At 40.1% G+C, this 20,719-nt stretch overlaps 2 protein-coding genes and 1 long non-coding RNA gene across 3 annotated transcripts; 1 reads left to right on the top strand and 2 right to left on the bottom strand.

Annotated features, from left to right (window-relative positions):
* Positions 1-111: 111 nt before the first annotated feature.
* LOC148189700 (uncharacterized) lies at positions 112-12,725 on the top strand. The gene is made up of 3 exons (XR_015776310.1): positions 112-209; positions 787-949; positions 11,838-12,725. It is a non-coding gene; the product is annotated as an uncharacterized LOC148189700 (long non-coding RNA).
* LOC148189701 (uncharacterized) lies at positions 3,737-5,644 on the bottom strand. The gene is made up of 2 exons (XM_088076004.1): positions 4,334-5,644; positions 3,737-4,259 (listed from the first exon to the last, which is right to left on the bottom strand). Exons 1-2 carry the CDS (start codon positions 5,359-5,361, stop codon positions 3,737-3,739), a joined length of 1,551 nt encoding a protein of 516 aa, XP_087932130.1. The 5' UTR covers positions 5,362-5,644.
* A 3,555-nt stretch (positions 12,726-16,280) lies between the features above and the next one.
* LOC148189699 (uncharacterized) lies at positions 16,281-20,528 on the bottom strand. The gene is made up of 4 exons (XM_088076014.1): positions 20,130-20,528; positions 18,944-19,447; positions 17,251-18,266; positions 16,281-17,175 (listed from the first exon to the last, which is right to left on the bottom strand). Exons 1-4 carry the CDS (start codon positions 20,526-20,528, stop codon positions 16,653-16,655), a joined length of 2,442 nt encoding a protein of 813 aa, XP_087932140.1. The 3' UTR covers positions 16,281-16,652.
* Positions 20,529-20,719: the final 191 nt, after the last annotated feature.

Here is a 20,719-nt window from a genome sequence, read left to right as displayed (position 1 = left end):
CCCATAAACAGAGGCTACTTCCTCGTCAGACCGGCCGCAGGTTCACTTTCGCCTAGGCCCTTTGCTGCATGCCAAAAAGCAAGGAAAAGATTTTTGATTGGTTGTCTATCGGCCAATCACGGTGTTCCACATCATCTAAAGTGGACTTCAGTGGAGCCTCACTCTTCTCAACAGCCATGGCAGACCATGAGGGAAGGAGAAAACTCAAGGCATGTTGAAGCCTTTTTATCATAATGTAAAAGTACATAATTTATGTTTAAACTGGTTTTAAAGTAAGAATGAGATGTTATATATCTTATACACATCAAAATATACATGAAAGATTTAACTTTTACTCAGGATTCTTTCATAAAATATCCAATGTTTGAATGTCACTTAAAAATGACTGAAGGAAATGCTGTTTAAATGGGAAAATACTGTTCTAATGTGATATTTTAATGATATAATCAGTGTATAATGCGTCTTATCACTTATTTTCACAGAATTACATTGAATGAATATTATACACATTTTCTTCCAGTAGGTACCCCTAAATCCTACCAACTAGATGTTTAAGCCAACTGAGTTTCGGATGCTACAGACATAACTGAGAGTTACATTTTTTTATTTTAGTGGATCCTTTGCAGCTTTTTTGTTTACTATATTATCACAGGTAGTCTCCCATGCTTTCACGTTAGCTCTTTCACAGTAAATGGCTGCTGACAGCATTGCTTTCACTGTGATCATTCACATTTATGGTGCTGATGTCAACATCTTATAAACGCTGTGTGTAATGCTGCGTTCCAGAGATCTTCTGACCTCCTACCAGAAAAACTACAGTGGGATGCCACTCAAAGTCGGAGTTCCTACTTACTGTGTACTGAGACAAGTCCATGCACCCCGACTTCAGCGGTCTGACGTCACAACAACGGCAGCATTATGGAGGCCACGGAGGCACACATTGTAAATGGTAAGAAATCAACTAAAAGGCAATGTATAATTGCATATATTAATTATAATAATACAGCTACTATCATAAAGTTTAACCTGTTCTGCATGCAAATTGATGTCAAAATATATTGCCAGTGTTATTTGGTAGCTGGCTGCAGTAAAAAATCTCTGAACCTGATGTTCTCTGTACAAAAGTTAATCTGGAAAGTGGTGAAAATTTTTTAAATGTAAACTTAAAGTAAAATATGATAGCATCAGAACATATGTATATATATATGTATATGCCTCGTGTGGAACATATTAATATTTATTTACAGTAGTTCAATATGGATAACTATTTTAACATTACAAATAATAGGAGTATTTCTTTAAAAGGAAATTGGAATAATACATTTATAAAAGCAGACTAAGATATTTACTGCATTGTTTTTAATTTTATTTTTTCATTTATTGACATTTTTGCAAACAGTGTTTTCAAAATACTGCAAAGAAGAAAACAGGATAACTACTTATCCTGTCAAGGGTGGCAGGGGAGCTGGAGCCTTTCCCAGATGACATTTGGGTGAAAGGCGGGGTACACCAGACAACCATTCACGCTCACATTCACATCTATGGGCAGTTTAGAGTCACCAGTTAACTTCACCTGCATGTCTTCAGACTGTGGGAGGAAGCCGGAGCACCCGGAGAGAACCCACGCTGACACGGGGAGAACACATGTTCTCTGCATGGAGGGGCCCATGGTTCAAACCACGCCCTCACCAGGGACCCTCTTGCTGTGAGGCGACAGTGTTGTCCGCTACACCACCGTGCCGCAAAGTGATCTAACACTTCAACTTTTTTTATTGTATGAAAACATACAGAATCATAACACCACAGTACAGTATCACACTGAGCTGTGAAATTTGTTAACTGGCAGACCCCCACTACCTAACCTACATATGCAAGTAGGACCCATGTGGATGGTAAATGGGATGAATAATGGGCCCTATATAGGACTGTCCAACAGTCCCATATTGGTCCCATGCCAGTTGCCTACTTGCCTATGTTGGGGCTACCTCATACAAATGTTGGCAGGGTGAGTATCACACACACAAAAATAATAAACAAAATACCACCTTGACAGGATAGCATAATCCATCAGATTGAGGTTAAATGGTCTAATGAGCCCATGGTCTCTCTGTAAAGCTGATGGAATCTGTTGAGTGAGTGTTCCAACAGATTTTAGGTCTCCTGTCATCTGGATAATAGTCTTCACTGTTTTTTCTATAGCCCATAATCTCAAATCACATATTTACAAACCGCACTGTATGCTACAGCTTCTGTCCTTAGACCCTCGACTCGGATGAGGAAAAACTCCCAAAAAAATCCATCAGTTGTCAAATAGTGGAAGGAACCTCAGGGAGAGCAACAGAGGAGGGATCCCTCTCCCAGGACGGACAGACAGGGAATGTCAAGTGATTGGAAAAATTACAGTTGTACAGTGATAAGAGATGGGCTGAAGTGTGTCCGGAGATTTCGTTGCACATCGCTGAATTTGATTTGGAGGGCAACGTAAGATTTCAGCAGCTCACGATAGTCTGAGCTACTGTCACCGTGCCTCCTCCTCAGATTGGTGTATGCCTTTTCCAGATGCTGTAAAAGCCTTTGTGGTGTCTTCTGGTTGAGCCTGAGCTTGGTGTCATTCAGTACGTTTACATGATGTCAGAAAAAGTCCAATTATTGTGTTAGTCCGACCAATAATTGTGATTTCGTCAATAAATCCATTCTCCCCGAGGGATTTTATACGGGTCAAGGACACTAGTAACATTAAATGGCTTGATTGAGCTAGCTCAACTTATTTTTGCATATAAACATGCTGGGGGGTGAACGTGAGATGGAAGTTTGACTCTGGCAGCTGTTGTTTTGGGGGCCTGGAGTAACCGTCCTGGGTAACTGCTTATCCTGTCAAGGTTGGTGGGGGAGCTGCGCCTTTCCCGGCGGACATTTGGGTGAAAGGTGGGGTACATCCTGGACAACTCACCAGACTTTAGCAGGGTTGACAAATAGAGACCGACAACCATTCACACTCACATTCACATCTATGGGCAGTTTAGAGTCACCAGTTAACTTCACCTGCATGTCTTCAGACTGTGGGAGGAAGCCGGAGCACCCGGAGAGAACCCACGCTGACACGGGGAGAACACATGTTCTCTGCATAGAAGGGCCCATGGTTCAAACCACGCCCTCACCAAGGACCCTCTTGCTGTGAGGCGACAGTGTTATCCACTACACCATCGTGCCGCATAAAGTGATCTGACACTTCTTTTTTTATTGTATGAAAACATACAGAATCATAACACCACAGTACAGTATCACACTGACCTGTGAAATTTGTTAACTGGCAGACCCCCCTGGATAATAGTCTTCACTGTTTTTTCTATAGCCCACAATCTCAAATCACATATTTACAAACTGCACTGTATGTGACAGCTTCTGTCCTTAGACCCTCGACTCGGATGAGGAAAAACTCCCAAAGAACTAGTGGAAGGAACCTCAGGGAGAGTAACAGAGGAGGGATCCCTCTCCCAGGACGGACAGACAGGGAATGTCACGTGAGCGGGAAAAATTACAGTTGTACGGTGATCTGAGATGGGCTGCAGTCTGTCCGGAGATTTTGTTGTATCGCTGAATTTGAGTCCGACTAATAATTATAATTTCGTCAATAAATCCATTCTCCCCCGGGAATTTTATACAGGGCCAAGGACACTGGTAGTTTTCTCAGATCTCCTAGTTGTGGTATTAAATGGCCTATTCGAGCTAGCTCAACTTATTTGGGCATGTAAACGTACTGAGGGACAAACTTGAGATGGAAGTTTGACTCTGGCAGCTGTTGTTCTTGGGGCCTGGAGTAAACTTCCTGAGCTCTCTGCAGAACCATGGCCAACTGGTGCTTTTCCTCCAGTATTTTAATCTGCTGGGTCAAAGCTTCCTTGAGTTCAATCCGGTACTTTTCACACAAGGCTTTTTCTTTTTCAAGAGCAGAGTTGATTTGCTCAACTTTCTGCTGCAATTCAGAGTTTCTCATTTTGTCCTCTTTTAAGGCATCTTCAAGTTCTAACCGTTTTGACGTGTTCTCTGATTGCCGCGCCGAGAACCCGTCTACCATGCACTGGAGCCTGGTGATGGTGGACTGACTCTCAGTGATGATTTTGTCTTTCTCTGACATCATCTCCCTATAACATCTGTGTTCGACTTGAAGTCTGTCATAGTCCTTTTCCAGGGCACCGAATTTAGCCCTGATATCTGCATTCTCCATCCTGAGAGTCTGCATGTCGTACATCAGATGCTCTGAACGCGCAGATGCTTCCTTCAGCTGGTCACAAAGATGGTTAGAGGTTCCACTGCAGGCTGCTTTTGCAAAATAAGCTGGTCAACGCGCTTCTGCTCATTCTTGAGGGATGACTTTAGGACTTTTTCAGTCACCAGGCTCTTTTCTAAAGCCAGAGTCTTCTCAGAGAGCTCCTTCTCCAGGCTGAAGATCTTGTTGTATGCTCTCTTATACCGAGCCTTCTCCCTCTTAATGGCCTCCTCGAGTCCGCTCCCAGCTCCTTCCTGAAGCCGCTTTTGATCAGTTTGCTGCTCACGGAGAGCAGCATCAAGTTCGCCCTGCAGTCGTTTGTTCTCAGAGATAAGTTTTTGGTTCTCTTGAGTCAGAAGGTCCACATCTGCTTCCTCCTCCTGCTGTTTGGAAACAACAGCCTCAAAGTTCTTCTGGAGTGAACAGTTTTTACTTTGTTCCTCTTTGAGGGCTGAGATACAGCGGTTCACTTCCTCCTGCAAGGAGGAAACAGTTTTGTCTTTGTGTTCAGTGTCCTGTTGAAGATTTTGGAGATTGATGTACAGGGACTGAATTTCATGGTCTTTTTCCAGATTTTTCTCCTGCAGCTTAATGAGGCTCTCCTTTAGAGTGGAGAGCTCAGCACTATGTGCCTCATCACGCTCTGCTAATGCTTCAGCGTGCTGACAGGAGGATGCTTCCAGATTGCACTTGAGGTTATCAATCTCCTTCTTGTGCTCTTGAAGTTCAGCGGTCATTTGGGTGACTGTGCCCTTCAGCTTTGCTTTCCTCCTCTGGTGCTCTTTCTGTGACTTATTCAGATCAGCCACTTGTGCCCTCAACAGCTCCAACTCAGCATGAAGAGTGCTTTTTTCAGCTTGCTCCTTCTGCAGAGCTTTTGAAAGAGCATCTTTTTCTTTTAGCACCTGCTTCCGGAGCTTTTTCTGCTGAGCTCGGGCTGTTTTTTCCTTCTTCAGTTCCTCTTCGAGAGCAGCTTTGGCTTTTTGCTCCTCCTCAAGGGCTTCCTGAAGAACAGCTAATTTCTTCGATCTCCCCGATGCGCAAGATCTCCCAGATCCTTCAGATCTTTCTGATATGTCAGTCTGTAAAAACATGCAACAGTCTGATTAGATGTTTACTCTTAAACAATGTGTGTGAAACTTGTGTGGCGACCATGACCAAACATCAAATGCATAACTCCTTTCATTTATATTTTTGATTGACTTACATAAAATTAATGTGTTGTTAGATTATGTTTGAATGAATGCCTATGCTCTTGTCAAAAGGGGGATGCAAGCATGGACGGATTACTGAATGGGCAACCAGGCACAGTGGCAGGGACCCATAGTGTCAGGGCCCAGCCTGGCCATCACCTACAAAATGTAAATTCACATGACCATAGAAACACAAAATAACTAGAAAAGGGCAAAACCACCACAAAGACACACAATTGACTACAAAGAGACACAAAATTACCTCACAGAGACACAAACAACTTCAAGGAAATGCAACATAACCATAAAGAGACATAAAATTACCACGAAGACATAATGTAACAAATAAATAAAGGTAGAGCCAACACAAGGTCTATTTGCCTTGTTGAGGTGGTTGAGCCTTATCAGTATCAGCACCCAGGTACCCATTCTCTTATAATCCTGCCATGGAGTGGATTCAATTATTTTAAAACAGTATCAGTATCAGCCACAGGTTTTGAATTTCTAGCTGCTACCATGTGTGTTTGTGTAAATGTGTGTCTATTATCTTATATTATTTCATACCTCTTCAAAGGAAGTGTAATTGTAGTCTTCATTGCCATTGGAGATACAGGGCTGCTCCTGAGCCACATCCATAATCTCCTCAGGCTCCTCTACATACTCGAATCTCTTCCACTATGTCTTCCTCAATTTCCTCCATAAGGTCCTCTGCATCGAAAACGCTCTTAAAGGGAGAATTCCATGGGCTTGATTTTTTCTCCAGTTCCTCCTCAAGTGCAGCTTTGCCTCTTCTTTCCTCCATGAGGGCACGAGATTTCAGAAAAATCTTAGGTCTCTCGGATCTCTCAGATTTCTCAGATCTCCTAGATGTCTCTGATTTCTCTGATCTTCTAGATTTCTCAGATTTCTCAGATCTCCTGGATGTCTCTGACCTCCTGGATGTCTCTGATCTCTCTGATCTACTAGATCTCTCAGATTTCTCAGATCTCCTGGATGTCTCTGATCTCTCTGATTTTGTAGATCTCTCAGATTCCTCAGATTTCCTAGATCTCTCTGATACGTCGGTCTGTGAAACATATAAAAAATTATTTAATAAAGATGTTTACTCTTGAACAGAGTGTTTAAAAACATATATAGTGACAATGACCAAACATCAAATGCATAACTTCTTTCATTTAAATTTTTGATTAATTTATGAAATACATGTGTGTTTTTGGATTTTGTTTTGATGAATGCCTATGCTCTTGTCAAAAAGGGGATGCAAGCATGGATGGATTACTGAATGGGCAACCAGGCACAGTGGCAGGGACCCATAGTGTCAGGGCCCACCCTGGCCATCACCTACAAAATGTACATTCACACGACCATAGAAACACAAAATAACTAGAAAACGGGGCAAAACCACTACAAAGACACACAAATGACTACAAAGAGACACAAAATTACCTCACAGAGACACAAACAACTACAAGGAAATGCAACATAACCATAAAGAGACATAAAATTACCACGAAGACATAATGTAACAAATAAATAAAGGTAGAGCCAACACAAGGTCTATTTGCCTTGTTGAGGTGGTTGAGCCTTATCAGTATCAGCACCCAGATACCCATTCTCTTATAATCCTGCCATGGAGTGGATTCAATTATTTTAAAACAGTATCAGTATCAGCTACAGTTTTTGAATTTCTAACTGCTACCATGTGTGTTTGTGTAAACGTGTGTCTATTATCTTATATTATTTCATACCTCTTCGAAGGAACTGTAGTTGTAGTTTTCATCGCCATTGGAGGTACGGGGCTGCTCCTGAGCCACATCCATAATCATCTCCTCAGGCTCCTCTACATACTCCTGAATCTCTTCGACTATGTCCTCCTCAATTTCCTCCATGACCTCCTCTGCGTTGAAAATGCTCTTAAAGGGAGAAGTCCATGGGCTTGTTTTTTTCTCCATTTCCTCTTCAAGTGGAGTGTTGCTTCTTCTCTCCTCCATGATGGTATGAGATTTCAGAAATCTCTTAGGTCTCTCAGATTTCTGGTCTGCATGCTCCTGAACTCCCTTCTCAGTGAAGGGATTCTGTTGGAGCCATGAAAAGTCCTGGTTGTCCATGGAGAAATATCCTGACTCGTCGCTGTTCATTTTCTTATAGTGAAGAAGTGACTACAACTTGGTGATGAAGTAGCTTGAATGTAGCTTGGATAAGCCTGGCCTCCGATATCTTTTCACCAACTGATGCCTGTCTTCTGAACAGACCCTTTATATACCCTTCTCTGAAAAGAATTGTGATGTCATATGATGTAATTTAGACCTATAATGTCATAAAGGCAATCCCTCATGACATCACATGTCGCATGCACAGCAGTCCTTTATGACATCACATTCTGCATGCACGTGTTCCAATTCCACTGACACCTTCTACATTCCGTTTAAAGGGCCAGTTCACCCAAAATTCCAAAAATTGGGAATTTTTCCCTTTCCCCTTGTGATTTATATAGCCATGCTTGTAATTTTGCTTTCATTTGGCCAGTAAAATAAAATAAACACTGTCTACATGACTAGATACCAAATGAGCTGTGTGAGAAAGTATTTTCTGTGTGATCTGACCCTTTGAGACCTTAAAGGGCTTCCCACAATGTAACTCATGCATGGAGGGTATGGTCTTGTAATGGACCATAAAACAGGAGAATTTAGGAGATACTATATTTACAGATATGGAATCCAATAAAAGTATAAATAATAATAAAAGTATTAGTGCATAATGTGTGTGTTTCCATACTTTTGAATGAGCTATTTATTGATATGATAATAATAAGTGTTATTATTATTATTATTATTATTATTATTATTATTATTATTATTATTAGCATTATTAACTAAATTAAAATTTTATTTGTCTATGTATCTATCTATTTATTTATGGATCAGGGTTAGGGCTGCTTATATGTGAATTGGGAGTGGGTCCTGGTCCATGGAGTCAGCCATGTTTTTACAGTAGCCCAGAATGGACAAACCAAACACTGGCTGTGGAAAGAGCCATTATTATCTTTGTGTATTTGCATCATCAACTAGTATTTGTTCATTCATTTATTTATTTTCTTTATTGGATTATTTGGAGTATCTATACTTTACCTGTTTTTTTATATTTCTGTCAACTTTCACTTTTACTTCCCTACATTTCCCCCAAGCATTTCAGTTACTCACTACAAAATAGAGAAGGACAGGAAGGGAAGAGGGGACAGATGTACCAATAAAGAAAGTGGGCAGTGAAAAAAAAAGTTTTTGTTCTTAAAATCCTTTAGGTTGCAAAAAAGACCTTTTTTTCTTCAAGTGTAAAGGTGGCTCCATTTAACTTTAGAATTTAATATCATCACATTATCATTTCATATCATAAAATTACTTTTTTATACTACAGGCACTTTAAGATGTTTACTTAAGTAGGCTAATCCAAAAGGTGACTTAAACTTCTTCATCCTGCACTGGAAATATCAATAAAATAGATATGTCATCTTGGAGGTTGCCAGCTCAATCTGTGATAAAAAGTGGTCCTTTGAGGGAAAAAGTTGGTAACAATCAAAATTATTTAAGTTGTAATACTATATTTCACCACTAGATAGCATCATTTGCCACATCACAAGGACAACACAGGGCTACATTATTAAAAACATAGACAAAATTATATTGTGACACTTTTGTACTGAAATAAAGACATAATTTTGGTAGGAACAACTAGACATGCTTGTGCTTTACGTCATCTTTCCAAAAAATATTTTAGCCAGAGTCTAATGGTTACAGCAAGCGGAGATAAATCAAAACCAAACACATTTATACATAACAGAAACTGAGCCAAGTCAGAATCAGGATCAGATACACGTAATCGATCCCTGAGCAGAAACTGTGGTTTGTTATAGTCGCTCTGATGTCAAGAATGGAGAATTATGGACAGTAGAAATAAGTACTTTTCTGATTTTAAAATATTCACGTTAGTGCTAATTGTTTCTAATTATTGTATTTCTATCATATATTTTTACACACTCAGCACATTATACCTATTTATAATTTCTGAATATTGTTTCTTATTACTATATTTTTATCCTATATGTTTTATACACTACACGCTCAGGACATTATACATATTTAGAATTTTTAAATATTCACATGCTAATGCTGAGTGTTAAATGTGTAAAAATAAACTATGTGTCTTATGCTTCAATACAATGCATAAAACTAGTATGTAAACTTAGGAATAGATTATATGTGTACAACAGATATTCACATAAGTAAGAACACTAAAATAAGAATACAATAAATACTATGTGTGTAACATTAAACCAGAAAATTAGGAGAGAGTCAAAACCTTGCAATGGTTGGATCTACTTACACAAGAGATAACTATTGAACAAGAATCAGCTCTGCATTAAAAAACAACAACAACAACAACAACAACAAAAAAACAAACAAAAACAAAACAGTTCAACAAAATATTCTCAACTATTACCCAAACTGCCTCGCTGCCGGTGAGCTAATGCCACAATCCCATATGAATGGAAACATACGCATGTAACTGGGGAAACATTTATGTGTATGTGTGAGTATAAATGTGTATATAGTCGGACTTTAAAATATATGATCCAATCTATCCTGCAAAACTCACCTAAAATACATCCAACCCCTAACAGAGCATGACCCTAATTCATTTAATATAATTCCTTATTTTTAATATTTTTTCTTCTCTCCCTTTTTTCATTTCTTCTTTTCCTAACACACTTTAATGTGTTGATTATCTGTTCTCTCTTTTGTTAATCTGTAACATTTGAACATCTATTGCTTTTTCTTTATTTGTTTGTATTATTATTATTTTTTCATATTGTCAACATGTATGTGCACTAATTGGTGAGTAAAAGGATTTAAAAAAAGAAAAATAGAAATAAAATAAACATAAAACTTAATTAGTGTCTGTTACAGTTTGTTTTGTATTGACAGGTATTACCAGTGGTAGAATATAACTGATTAAATTTACTCAAGTACTGTACATAAATATGAATTTGAGGTACTTGTGCTTTACTTGATATTTTATTTCCATGCTACCTTATATACTTGTCATTTCAGAGGGAAATATTTTACTTTTTGCTTCAATACATTTTTCTTTTTAATTACTGTACAAATTTAAAATTTTCCATAAAAAACAAGAGTTTATAGAGAGTTAGTTTTTTTAAAAGTTAGAGTTTCAGGGGTGTTTTCAATTTTGTTTATACTTTTTTTATACTTTTTTTTTCTTATTCTTGTTAGATTTTTTTTCTATTCTTTTTTATGTTAATTTCTGGGTTGCGCACTGTGTTTTGACTTCCAACATAATGACAACCTGAGTTTTTTTTCTTCTTTGTCGTTTTTCTGTTTTTTCAAATTCTAAGTTTTGGTTAGTTTTTTATTCCGTATAATTCTGATATTTTTTGAGGTTTTTTTTTCCTTTTAAAAAATGAGGATTGGGGTGCTTGTATCATTTGGGGTGATTTTTTTCTTTTTTTGAATATATAAATTTGAGTTTTTTCGGCATGTTTTGTATGTAATGTAAGATTTTTCTGCATTGGGTAATTTTCCTATTCATACTTTAAGTACAGTTTCCTTATTGTACTCACCTACTTTGAGGTAGTTTTTCAAAACAGGACTTTTACCTGTCACAACACATTTTTAGAGGGTGGTATTAGTACTTTTACTTTAGTGTAGGATCTGAATACTTCTTACACCACTGGTTATTACCAGTATTACTAGTCGTCGTCTGGAAGGTAGTAACGCATGCGCGGTGGTTGTCTTTACGAGGGCTGGGATGGTAATTACATTTCTATGGGCAGAGCGCGAACACACCACCGGTCCTCGCTGCACAGCACGAGCCGCTTTGATTTGTTTTTATGTATTAACTAACGTGAGACGTCTGGTGCAGAGATGGCAGTGAAAGTGAAAGTGCTGAGTGTCATTTAGGCACTGATTGGAAACATAAATCTGTTAGACTTACCACAAATGGTCCTTTAATGGTATTAATCATTATTGATTTCAGAGCACTTTTTGATACAAAGTCACCAAATGCCTCAGATGAAAATTAGTTTTTTAAAAAGGGCAAAATTTAAATAATAATAATAATATTAATAATAATAATAATTAGGAAATATGTCTAGAAAATATTATAATATTATATATTCTAATTATGAATTTAGTGATAAGTCTCTGGAAATAATATACACACTTTTTACTTGTTTCATTTTCTTGTTTATTTTTGTTTTTTTACTCTTCCTTTGTGCATATTTGCGCTGTGCTTAGGTTTCAAAGGGTTAAAGGCTGCTGTTGTTTCATAAATATCTTACCAGTGTGCTTTCTGTTTGTGTGAAGCGTTTGAAGACATGCTGGAGAATCCTCTGAACAGCACCCAGTGGATGAACGACCCCGAGACCGGCCCAGTCATGCTCCAAATATCCAGAATCTTCCAGACCCTCAATCGCACATAGAGCCTCCTGGTGGACTTCTGTTGGTATCATGTTTTGTTCCTCTTCCCCCTTTTGTCTTGTTTTTATCAGCTTGTAATTGAGAGGCTGGTGGTCGAAGTGTTTGTTCGGCATGTTGAAAACAAGCTTTCAAACACATTACCTCTCTCTCCATTCACGCCTGCGAGGTCACTGTAAGTCAAGCGACCGCCTCTCAGTTCAAAGCGGACATCGTTTTATCTTGAGCTTCTTTAAGGATATTTATTTGACTTTCTTGCCTTTTAAACAAAAGCTGTACACTAAAATGTTTGTGTCTTAGTCATGTTTTTACCAGAAAAATGATATATTAGGCCTGTGTGTTTATTGTCAATGTGCTCTTGAATGTCATATTATCACGTTGCGCTCATTTAGCACTTGTTCACCTCTATGGATATCACTCACTGCAGCACTGAGGACGTTAAAAGAAGGGTTTTGTCTCAAAAGGCTGTAGTGGGTTGTTAAGTGAAGCTGAGCCTAATCAAAAGGGGGTTTGCCTTTTCAAATCTGAATGATGAAGATGCTCACTTCATGCTGCGGAGGTGCAAGCATCTTCACAAAGAACTAATTTGAGACGCAACCAGTGTCGGAGTGGAAGAGTGGTTGGAGTCACAGGTTTTTGTTTTAACTCAGCTTCCATGCAGGACTGTCCCCGATTAACAACCTATGCAATATACTCTCACAGTCTGTTCATTCAGACAGCCTCATGGCTACTGGCATTTAAATCACTATCGCATTAAAGTTATTTTTTGTGGCTGTAGTGTTGGATTCTGTGTTTTTCATTAAGTGGTCAGAAAACTACAGGCAGGAAAAGTCCACTGTTAAACTGCCTGTTTTGCTTTTTAATATCTGAGGTGTACTTGGTGTGCGCAGTAGCTCAGTTGGTAGAGTGGGAGACCCATAAACAGAGGCTACTTCCTCGTCGCACCGGCCGCAGGTTCACTTTCGGCCTAGGCCCTTTGCTGCATGCCAAAAAGCAAGGAAAAGATTTTTTGATTGGTTGTCTATCGGCCAATCACGGTGTTCCACATCATCTAAAGTGGACTTCAGTGGAGCCTCACTCTTCTCAACAGCCATGGCAGACCATGAGGGAAGGAGAAAACTCAAGGCATGTTGAAGCCTTTTTATCATAATGTAAAAGTACATAATTTATGTTTAAACTGGTTTTAAAGTAAGAATGAGATGTTATATATCTTATACACATCAAAATATACATGAAAGATTTAACTTTTACTCAGGATTCTTTCATAAAATATCCAATGTTTGAATGTCACTTAAAAATGACTGAAGGAAATGCTGTTTAAATGGGAAAATACTGTTCTAATGTGATATTTTAATGATATAATCAGTGTATAATGCGTCTTATCACTTATTTTCACAGAATTACATTGAATGAATATTATACACATTTTCTTCCAGTAGGTACCCCTAAATCCTACCAACTAGATGTTTAAGCCAACTGAGTTTCGGATGCTACAGACATAACTGAGAGTTACATTTTTTTATTTTAGTGGATCCTTTGCAGCTTTTTTGTTTACTATATTATCACAGGTAGTCTCCCATGCTTTCACGTTAGCTTTTTCACAGTAAATGGCTGCTGACAGCATTGCTTTCACTGTGATCATTCACATTTATGGTGCTGATGTCAACATCTTATAAACGCTGTGTGTAATGCTGCGTTCCAGAGATCTTCTGACCTCCTACCAGAAAAACTACAGTGGGATGCCACTCAAAGTCGGAGTTCCTACTTACTGTGCACTGAGACAAGTCCATGCACCCCGACTTCAGCGGTCTGACGTCACAACAACGGCAGCATTATGGAGGCCACGGAGGCACACATTGTAAATGGTAAGAAATCAAATAAAAGGCAATGTATAATTGCATATATTAATTATAATAATACAGCTACTATCATAAAGTTTAACCTGTTCTGCATGCAAATTGATGTCAAAATATATTGCCAGTGTTATTTGGTAGCTGGCTGCAGTAAAAAATCTCTGAACCTGATGTTCTCTGTACAAAAGTTAATCTGGAAAGTGGTGAAAATTATTTAAATGTAAACTTAAAGTAAAATATGATAGCATCAGAACATATGTATATATATATATATGTATATACCTCGTGTGGAACATATTAATATTTATTTACAGTAGTTCAATATGGATAACTATTTTAACATTACAAATAATAGGAGTATTTCTTTAAAAGGAAATTGGAATAATACGTTTATAAAAGCAGACTAAGATATTTACTGCATTGTTTTTAATTTTATTTTTTCATTTATTGACATTTTTGCGAACAGTGTTTTCAAAATACTGCAAAGAAGAAAACAGGATAACTACTTATCCTGTCAAGGGTGGCAGGGGAGCTGGAGCCTTTCCCAGATGACATTTGGGTGAAAGGCGGGGTACACCCTGGACAACTCACCAGACTATTGCAGGGTTGACAAATAGAGACAGACAACCATTCACACTCACATTCACATCTATGGGCAGTTTAGAGTCACCAGTTAACTTCACCTGCATGTCTTCAGACTGTGGGAGGAAGCCGGAGCACCCGGAGAGAACCCACGCTGACACGGGGAGAACACATGTTCTCTGCATGGAGGGGCCCATGGTTCAAACCACGCCCTCACCAGGGACCCTCTTGCTGTGAGGCGACAGTGTTGTCCACTACACCACCGTGCCGCAAAGTGATCTAACACTTCAACTTTTTTTATTGTATGAAAACATACAGAATCATAACACCACAGTACAGTATCACACTGAGCTGTGAAATTTGTTAACTGGCAGACCCCCACTACCTAACCTACATATGCAAGTAGGACCCATGTGGATGGTAAATGGGATGAATAATGGGCCCTATATAGGACTGTCCAACAGTCCCATATTGGTCCCATGCCAGTTGCCTACTTGCCTATGTTGGGGCTACCTCATACAAATGTTGGCAGGGTGAGTATCACACACACAAAAATAATAAACAAAATACCACCTTGACAGGATAGCATAATCCATCAGATTGAGGTTAAATGGTCTAACGAGCCCATGGTCTCTCTGTAAAGCTGATGGAATCTGTTGAGTGAGTGTTCCAACAGATTTTAGGTCTCCTGTCATCTGGATGATAGTCTTCACTGTTAGTTTTTTTCTATAGCCCATAATCTCAAATCACATATTTACAAACCGCACTGTATCCTACAGCTTCTGTCCTTAGACCCTCGACTCGGATGAGGAAAAACTCCCAAAAAAATCCATCAGTTGTCAAATAGTGGAAGGAACCTCAGGGAGAGCAACAGAGGAGGGATCCCTCTCCCAGGACGGACAGACAGGGAATGTCAAGTGATTGGAAAAATTACAGTTGTACAGTGATAAGAGATGGGCTGAAGTATGTCCGGAGATTTCGTTGCACATCGCTGAATTTGATTTGGAGGGCAACGTCAGATTTCAGCAGCTCACGATAGTCTGAGCTACTGTCACCGTGCCTCCTCCTCAGATTGGTGTATGCCTTTTCCAGATGCTGTAAAAGCCTTTGTGGTGTCTTCTGGTTGAGCCTGAGCTTGGTGTCATTCAGTACGTTTACATGATGTCAGAAAAAGTCCAATTATTGTGTTAGTCCGACCAATAATTATGATTTCGTCAATAAATCCATTCTCCCCTAGGGATTTTATACGGGTCAAGGACACTAGTAACATTAAATGGCTTGATTGAGCTAGCTCAACTTATTTTTGCATATAAACATGCTGGGGGGTGAACGTGAGATGGAAGTTTGACTCTGGCAGCTGTTGTTTTGGGGGCCTGGAGTAACCGTCCTGGGTAACTGCTTATCCTGTCAAGGTTGGTGGGGGAGCTGCGCCTTTCCCGGCGGACATTTGGGTGAAAGGCGGGGTACACCCTGGACAACTCACCAGACTTTTGCAGGGTTGACAAATAGAGACCGACAACCATTCACACTCACATTCACATCTATGGGCAGTTTAGAGTCACCAGTTAACTTCACCTGCATGTCTTCAGACTGTGGGAGGAAGCCGGAGCACCCGGAGAGAACCCACGCTGACACGGGGAGAACACATGTTCTCTGCATAGAAGGGCCCATGGTTCAAACCACGCCCTCACCAAGGACCCTCTTGCTGTGAGGCGACAGTGTTATCCACTACACCATCGTGCCGCAAAGTGATCTGACACTTCTTTTTTTATTGTATGAAAACATACAGAATCATAACACCACAGTACAGTATCACACTGACCTGTGAAATTTGTTAACTGGCAGACCCCCCTGGATAATAGTCTTCACTGTTTTTTCTATAGCCCACAATCTCAAATCACATATTTACAAACTGCACTGTATGTGACAGCTTCTGTCCTTAGACCCTCGACTCGGATGAGGAAAAACTCCCAAAGAACTAGTGGAAGGAACCTCAGGGAGAGTAACAGAGGAGGGATCCCTCTCCCAGGACGGACAGACAGGGAATGTCACGTGAGCGGGAAAAATTACAGTTGTACGGTGATCTGAGATGGGCTGCAGTCTGTCCGGAGATTTTGTTGCGCATCGCTGAATTTGAGTCCGACTAATAATTATAATTTCGTCAATAAATCCATTCTCCCCCGGGAATTTTATACAGGGCCAAGGACACTGGTAGTTTTCTCAGATCTCCTAGTTGTGGTATTAAATGGCCTATTCGAGCTAGCTCAACTTATTTGGGCATGTAAACGTACTGAGGGACAAACTTGAGATGGAAGTTTGACTCTGGCAGCTGTTGTTCTTGGGGCCTGGAGTAAACTTCCTGAGCTCTCTGCAGAACCATGGCCAACTGGTGCTTTTCCTCCAGTATTTTAATCTGCTGGGTCAAAGCTTCCTTGAGTTCAATCCGGTACTTTTCACACAAGGCTTTTTCTTTTTCAAGAGCAGAGTTGATTTGCTCAACTTTCTGCAGCAATTCAGAGTTTCTCATTTTGTCCTCTTTTAAGGCATCTTCAAGTTCTAACCGTTTTGACGTGTTCTCTGATTGCCGCGCCGAGAACCCGTCTACCATGCACTGGAGCCTGGTGATGGTGGACTGACTCTCAGTGATGATTTTGTCTTTCTCTGACATCATCTCCCTATAACATCTGTGTTCGACTTGAAGTCTGTCATAGTCCTTTTCCAGGGCACCGAATTTAGCCCTGATATCTGCATTCTCCATCCTGAGAGTCTGCATGTCGTACATCAGATGCTCTGAACGCGCAGATGCTTCCTTCAGCTGGTCACAAAAGATGGTTAGAGGTTCCACTGCAGGCTGCTTTTGCAAAATAAGCTGGTCAACGCGCTTCTGCTCATTCTTGAGGGATGACTTTAGGACTTTTTCAGTCACCAGGCTCTTTTCTAAAGCCAGAGTCTTCTCAGAGAGCTCCTTCTCCAGGCTGAGGATCTTGTTGTATGCTCTCTTATACCGAGCCTTCTCCCTCTTAACGGCGTCCTCGAGTCCGCTCCCAGCTCCTTCCTGAAGCCGCTTTTGATCAGTTTGCTGCTCACGGAGAGCAGCATCAAGTTCGCCCTGCAGTCGTTTGTTCTCAGAGATAAGTTTTTGGTTCTCTTGAGTAAGACGATCCCCTTCTGCTCCATCCTCCTGCTGTTTGGAAACAACAGCCTCAAAGTTCTTCTGGAGTGAACAGTTTTTACTTTGTTCCTCTTTGAGGTCTGAGACACAGCGGTTCACTTCCTCCTGCAGGGACGAAACAATATTGTCTTTGTATTCAGTGTCCTCTTGAAGATTTTGGAGATTGATGTACAGGGACTGAATTTCATGGTCTTTTTCCAGATTTTTCTCCTGCAGCTTAATGAGGCTCTCCTTTAGAGTGGAGAGCTCAGCACTATGTGCCTCATCACGCTCTGCTAATGCTTCAGCGTGCTGACAGGAGGATGCTTCCAGATTGCACTTGAGGTTATCAATCTCCTTCTTGTGCTCTTGAAGTTCAGCGGTCATTTGGGTGACTGTGCCCTTCAGCTTTGCTTTCCTCCTCTGGTGCTCTTTCTGTGACTTATTCAGATCAGCCACTTGTGCCCTCAACAGCTCCAACTCAGCATGAAGAGTGCTTTTTTCAGCTTGCTCCTTCTGCAGAGCTTTTGAAAGAGCATCTTTTTCTTTTAGCTCCTGCTTCCGGAGCTTTTTCTGCTGAGCTCGGGCTGTTTTTTCCTTCTTCAGTTCCTCTTCGAGAGCAGCTTTGGCTTTTTGCTCCTCCTCAAGGGCTTCCTGAAGAACAGCTAATTTCTTCGATCTCCCCGATGCGCAAGATCTCCCAGATCCTTCAGATCTTTCTGATATGTCAGTCTGTAAAAACATGCAACAGTCTGATTAGATGTTTACTCTTAAACAATGTGTGTGAAACTTGTGTGGCAACCATGACCAAACATCAAATGCATAACTCCTTTCATTTATATTTTTGATTGACTTACATAAAATGAATGTGTTGTTAGATTATGTTTGAATGAATGCCTATGCTCTTGTCAAAAGGGGGATGCAAGCATGGACGGATTACTGAATGGGCAACCAGGCACAGTGGCAGGGACCCATAGTGTCAGGGCCCACCCTGGCCATCACCTACAAAATGTAAATTCACACGACCATAGAAACACAAAATAACTAGAAAAAGGGGCAAAACCACCACAAAGACACACAATTGACTACAAAGAGACACAAAATTACCTCACAGAGACACAAACAACTTCAAGGAAATGCAACATAACCATAAAGAGACATAAAATTACCACGAAGACATAATGTAACAAATAAATAAAGGTAGAGCCAACACAAGGTCTATTTGCCTTGTTGAGGTGGTTGAGCCTTATCAGTATCAGCACCCAGGTACTCATTCTCTTATAATCCTGCCATGGAGTGGATTCAATTATTTTAAAACAGTATCAGTATCAGCCACAGGTTTTGAATTTCTAGCTGCTACCATGTGTGTTTGTGTAAACGTATGTCTATTATCTTATATTATTTCATACCTCTTCAAAGGAAGTGTAATTGTAGTCTTCATTGCCATTGGAGATACAGGGCTGCTCCTGAGCCACATCCATAATCTCCTCAGGCTCCTCTACATACTCCCGAATCTCTTCCACTATGTCTTCCTCAATTTCCTCCATAAGGTCCTCTGCATCGAAAACGCTCTTAAAGGGAGAAGTCCATGGGCTTGATTTTTTCTCCAGTTCCTCCTCAAGTGCAGCTTTGCCTCTTCTTTCCTCCATGAGGGCACGAGATTTCAGAAAAATCTTAGGTCTCTCGGATCTCTCAGATTTCTCAGATCTCCTAGATGTCTCTGATTTCTCTGATCTTCTAGATTTCTCAGATTTCTCAGATCTCCTGGATGTCTCTGACCTCCTGGATGTCTCTGATCTCTCTGATCTACTAGATCTCTCAGATTTCTCAGATTTCCTGGATGTCTCTGATCTCTCTGATTTTGTAGATCTCTCAGATTCCTCAGATTTCCTAGATCTCTCTGATACGTCGGTCTGTGAAACATATAAAAAATTATTTAATAAAGATGTTTACTCTTGAACAGAGTGTTTAAAAACATATATAGTGACAATGACCAAACATCAAATGCATAACTTCTTTCATTTAAATTTTTGATTAATTTATGAAATACATGTGTGTTTTTGGATTTTGTTTTGATGAATGCCTATGTTCTTGTCAAAAAGGGGATGCAAGCATGGATGGATTACTGAATGGGCAACCAGGCACAGTGGCAGGGACCCATAGTGTCAGGGCCCAGCCTGGCCATCACCTACAAAATGTAAATTCACACGACCATAGAAACACAAAATAACTAGAAAAAGGGGCAAAACCACCACAAAGACACACAATTGACTACAAAGAGACACAAAATTACCTCACAGAGACACAAACAACTACAAGGAAATGCAACATAACCATAAAGAGACATAAAATTACCACGAAGACATAATGTAACAAATAAATAAAGGTAGAGCCAACACAAGGTCTATTTGCCTTGTTGAGGTGGTTGAGCCTTATCAGTATCAGCACCCAGGTACCCATTCTCTTATAATCCTGCCGTGGAGTGGATTCAATTATTTTAAAACAGTATCAGTATCAGCTACAGTTTTTGAATTTCTAGCTGCTACGATGTGTGTTTGTGTAAACATGTGTCTATTATCTTATATTATTTCATACCTCTTCAAAGGAAGTGTAATTGTAGTCTTCATCGCCATTGGAGGTACGGGGCTGCTCCTGAGCAACATCCATAATCATCTCCTCAGGCTCCTCTACATACTCCTGAATCTCTTCTACTATGTCCTCCTCAATTTCCTCCATGACCTCCTCTGCATTGAAAATGCTCTTAAAGGGAGAAGTCCATGGGCTTGTTTTTTTCTCCATTTCCTCTTCAAGTGGAGTGCCTGTGGATCTCTCCTCCATGATGGCATGAGATTTCAGAAATCTCTTAGGTCTCTCGGATCTCTCAAATCTCTGGTCTGCGTGCTCCTGAACTCCCTTCTCAGTGAAGGGATTCTGTTGGAGCCATGAAAAGTCCTGGTTGTCCATGGAGAAATATCCCGATTCGTCGCTGTTCATTTTCTTATAGTGAAGAAGTGACTACAACTTGGTGATGAAGTAGCTTGAATGTAGCTTGGATAAGCCTGGCCTCCGATATCTTTTCACCAACTGATGCCTGTCTTCTGAACAGACCCTTTATATACCCTTCTCTGAAAAGAATTGTGATGTCATATGATGTAATTTAGACCTATAATGTCATAAAGGCAATC

Source organism: Plectropomus leopardus, chromosome 4 (assembly GCF_026936395.1).
Source record: "Plectropomus leopardus strain MGB_pleo_1.0 chromosome 4, ASM2693639v1, whole genome shotgun sequence".
Lineage (NCBI taxonomy): Eukaryota > Metazoa > Chordata > Actinopteri > Perciformes > Serranidae > Plectropomus > Plectropomus leopardus.
This window is presented reverse-complemented; position numbering and strand designations above follow the sequence as displayed.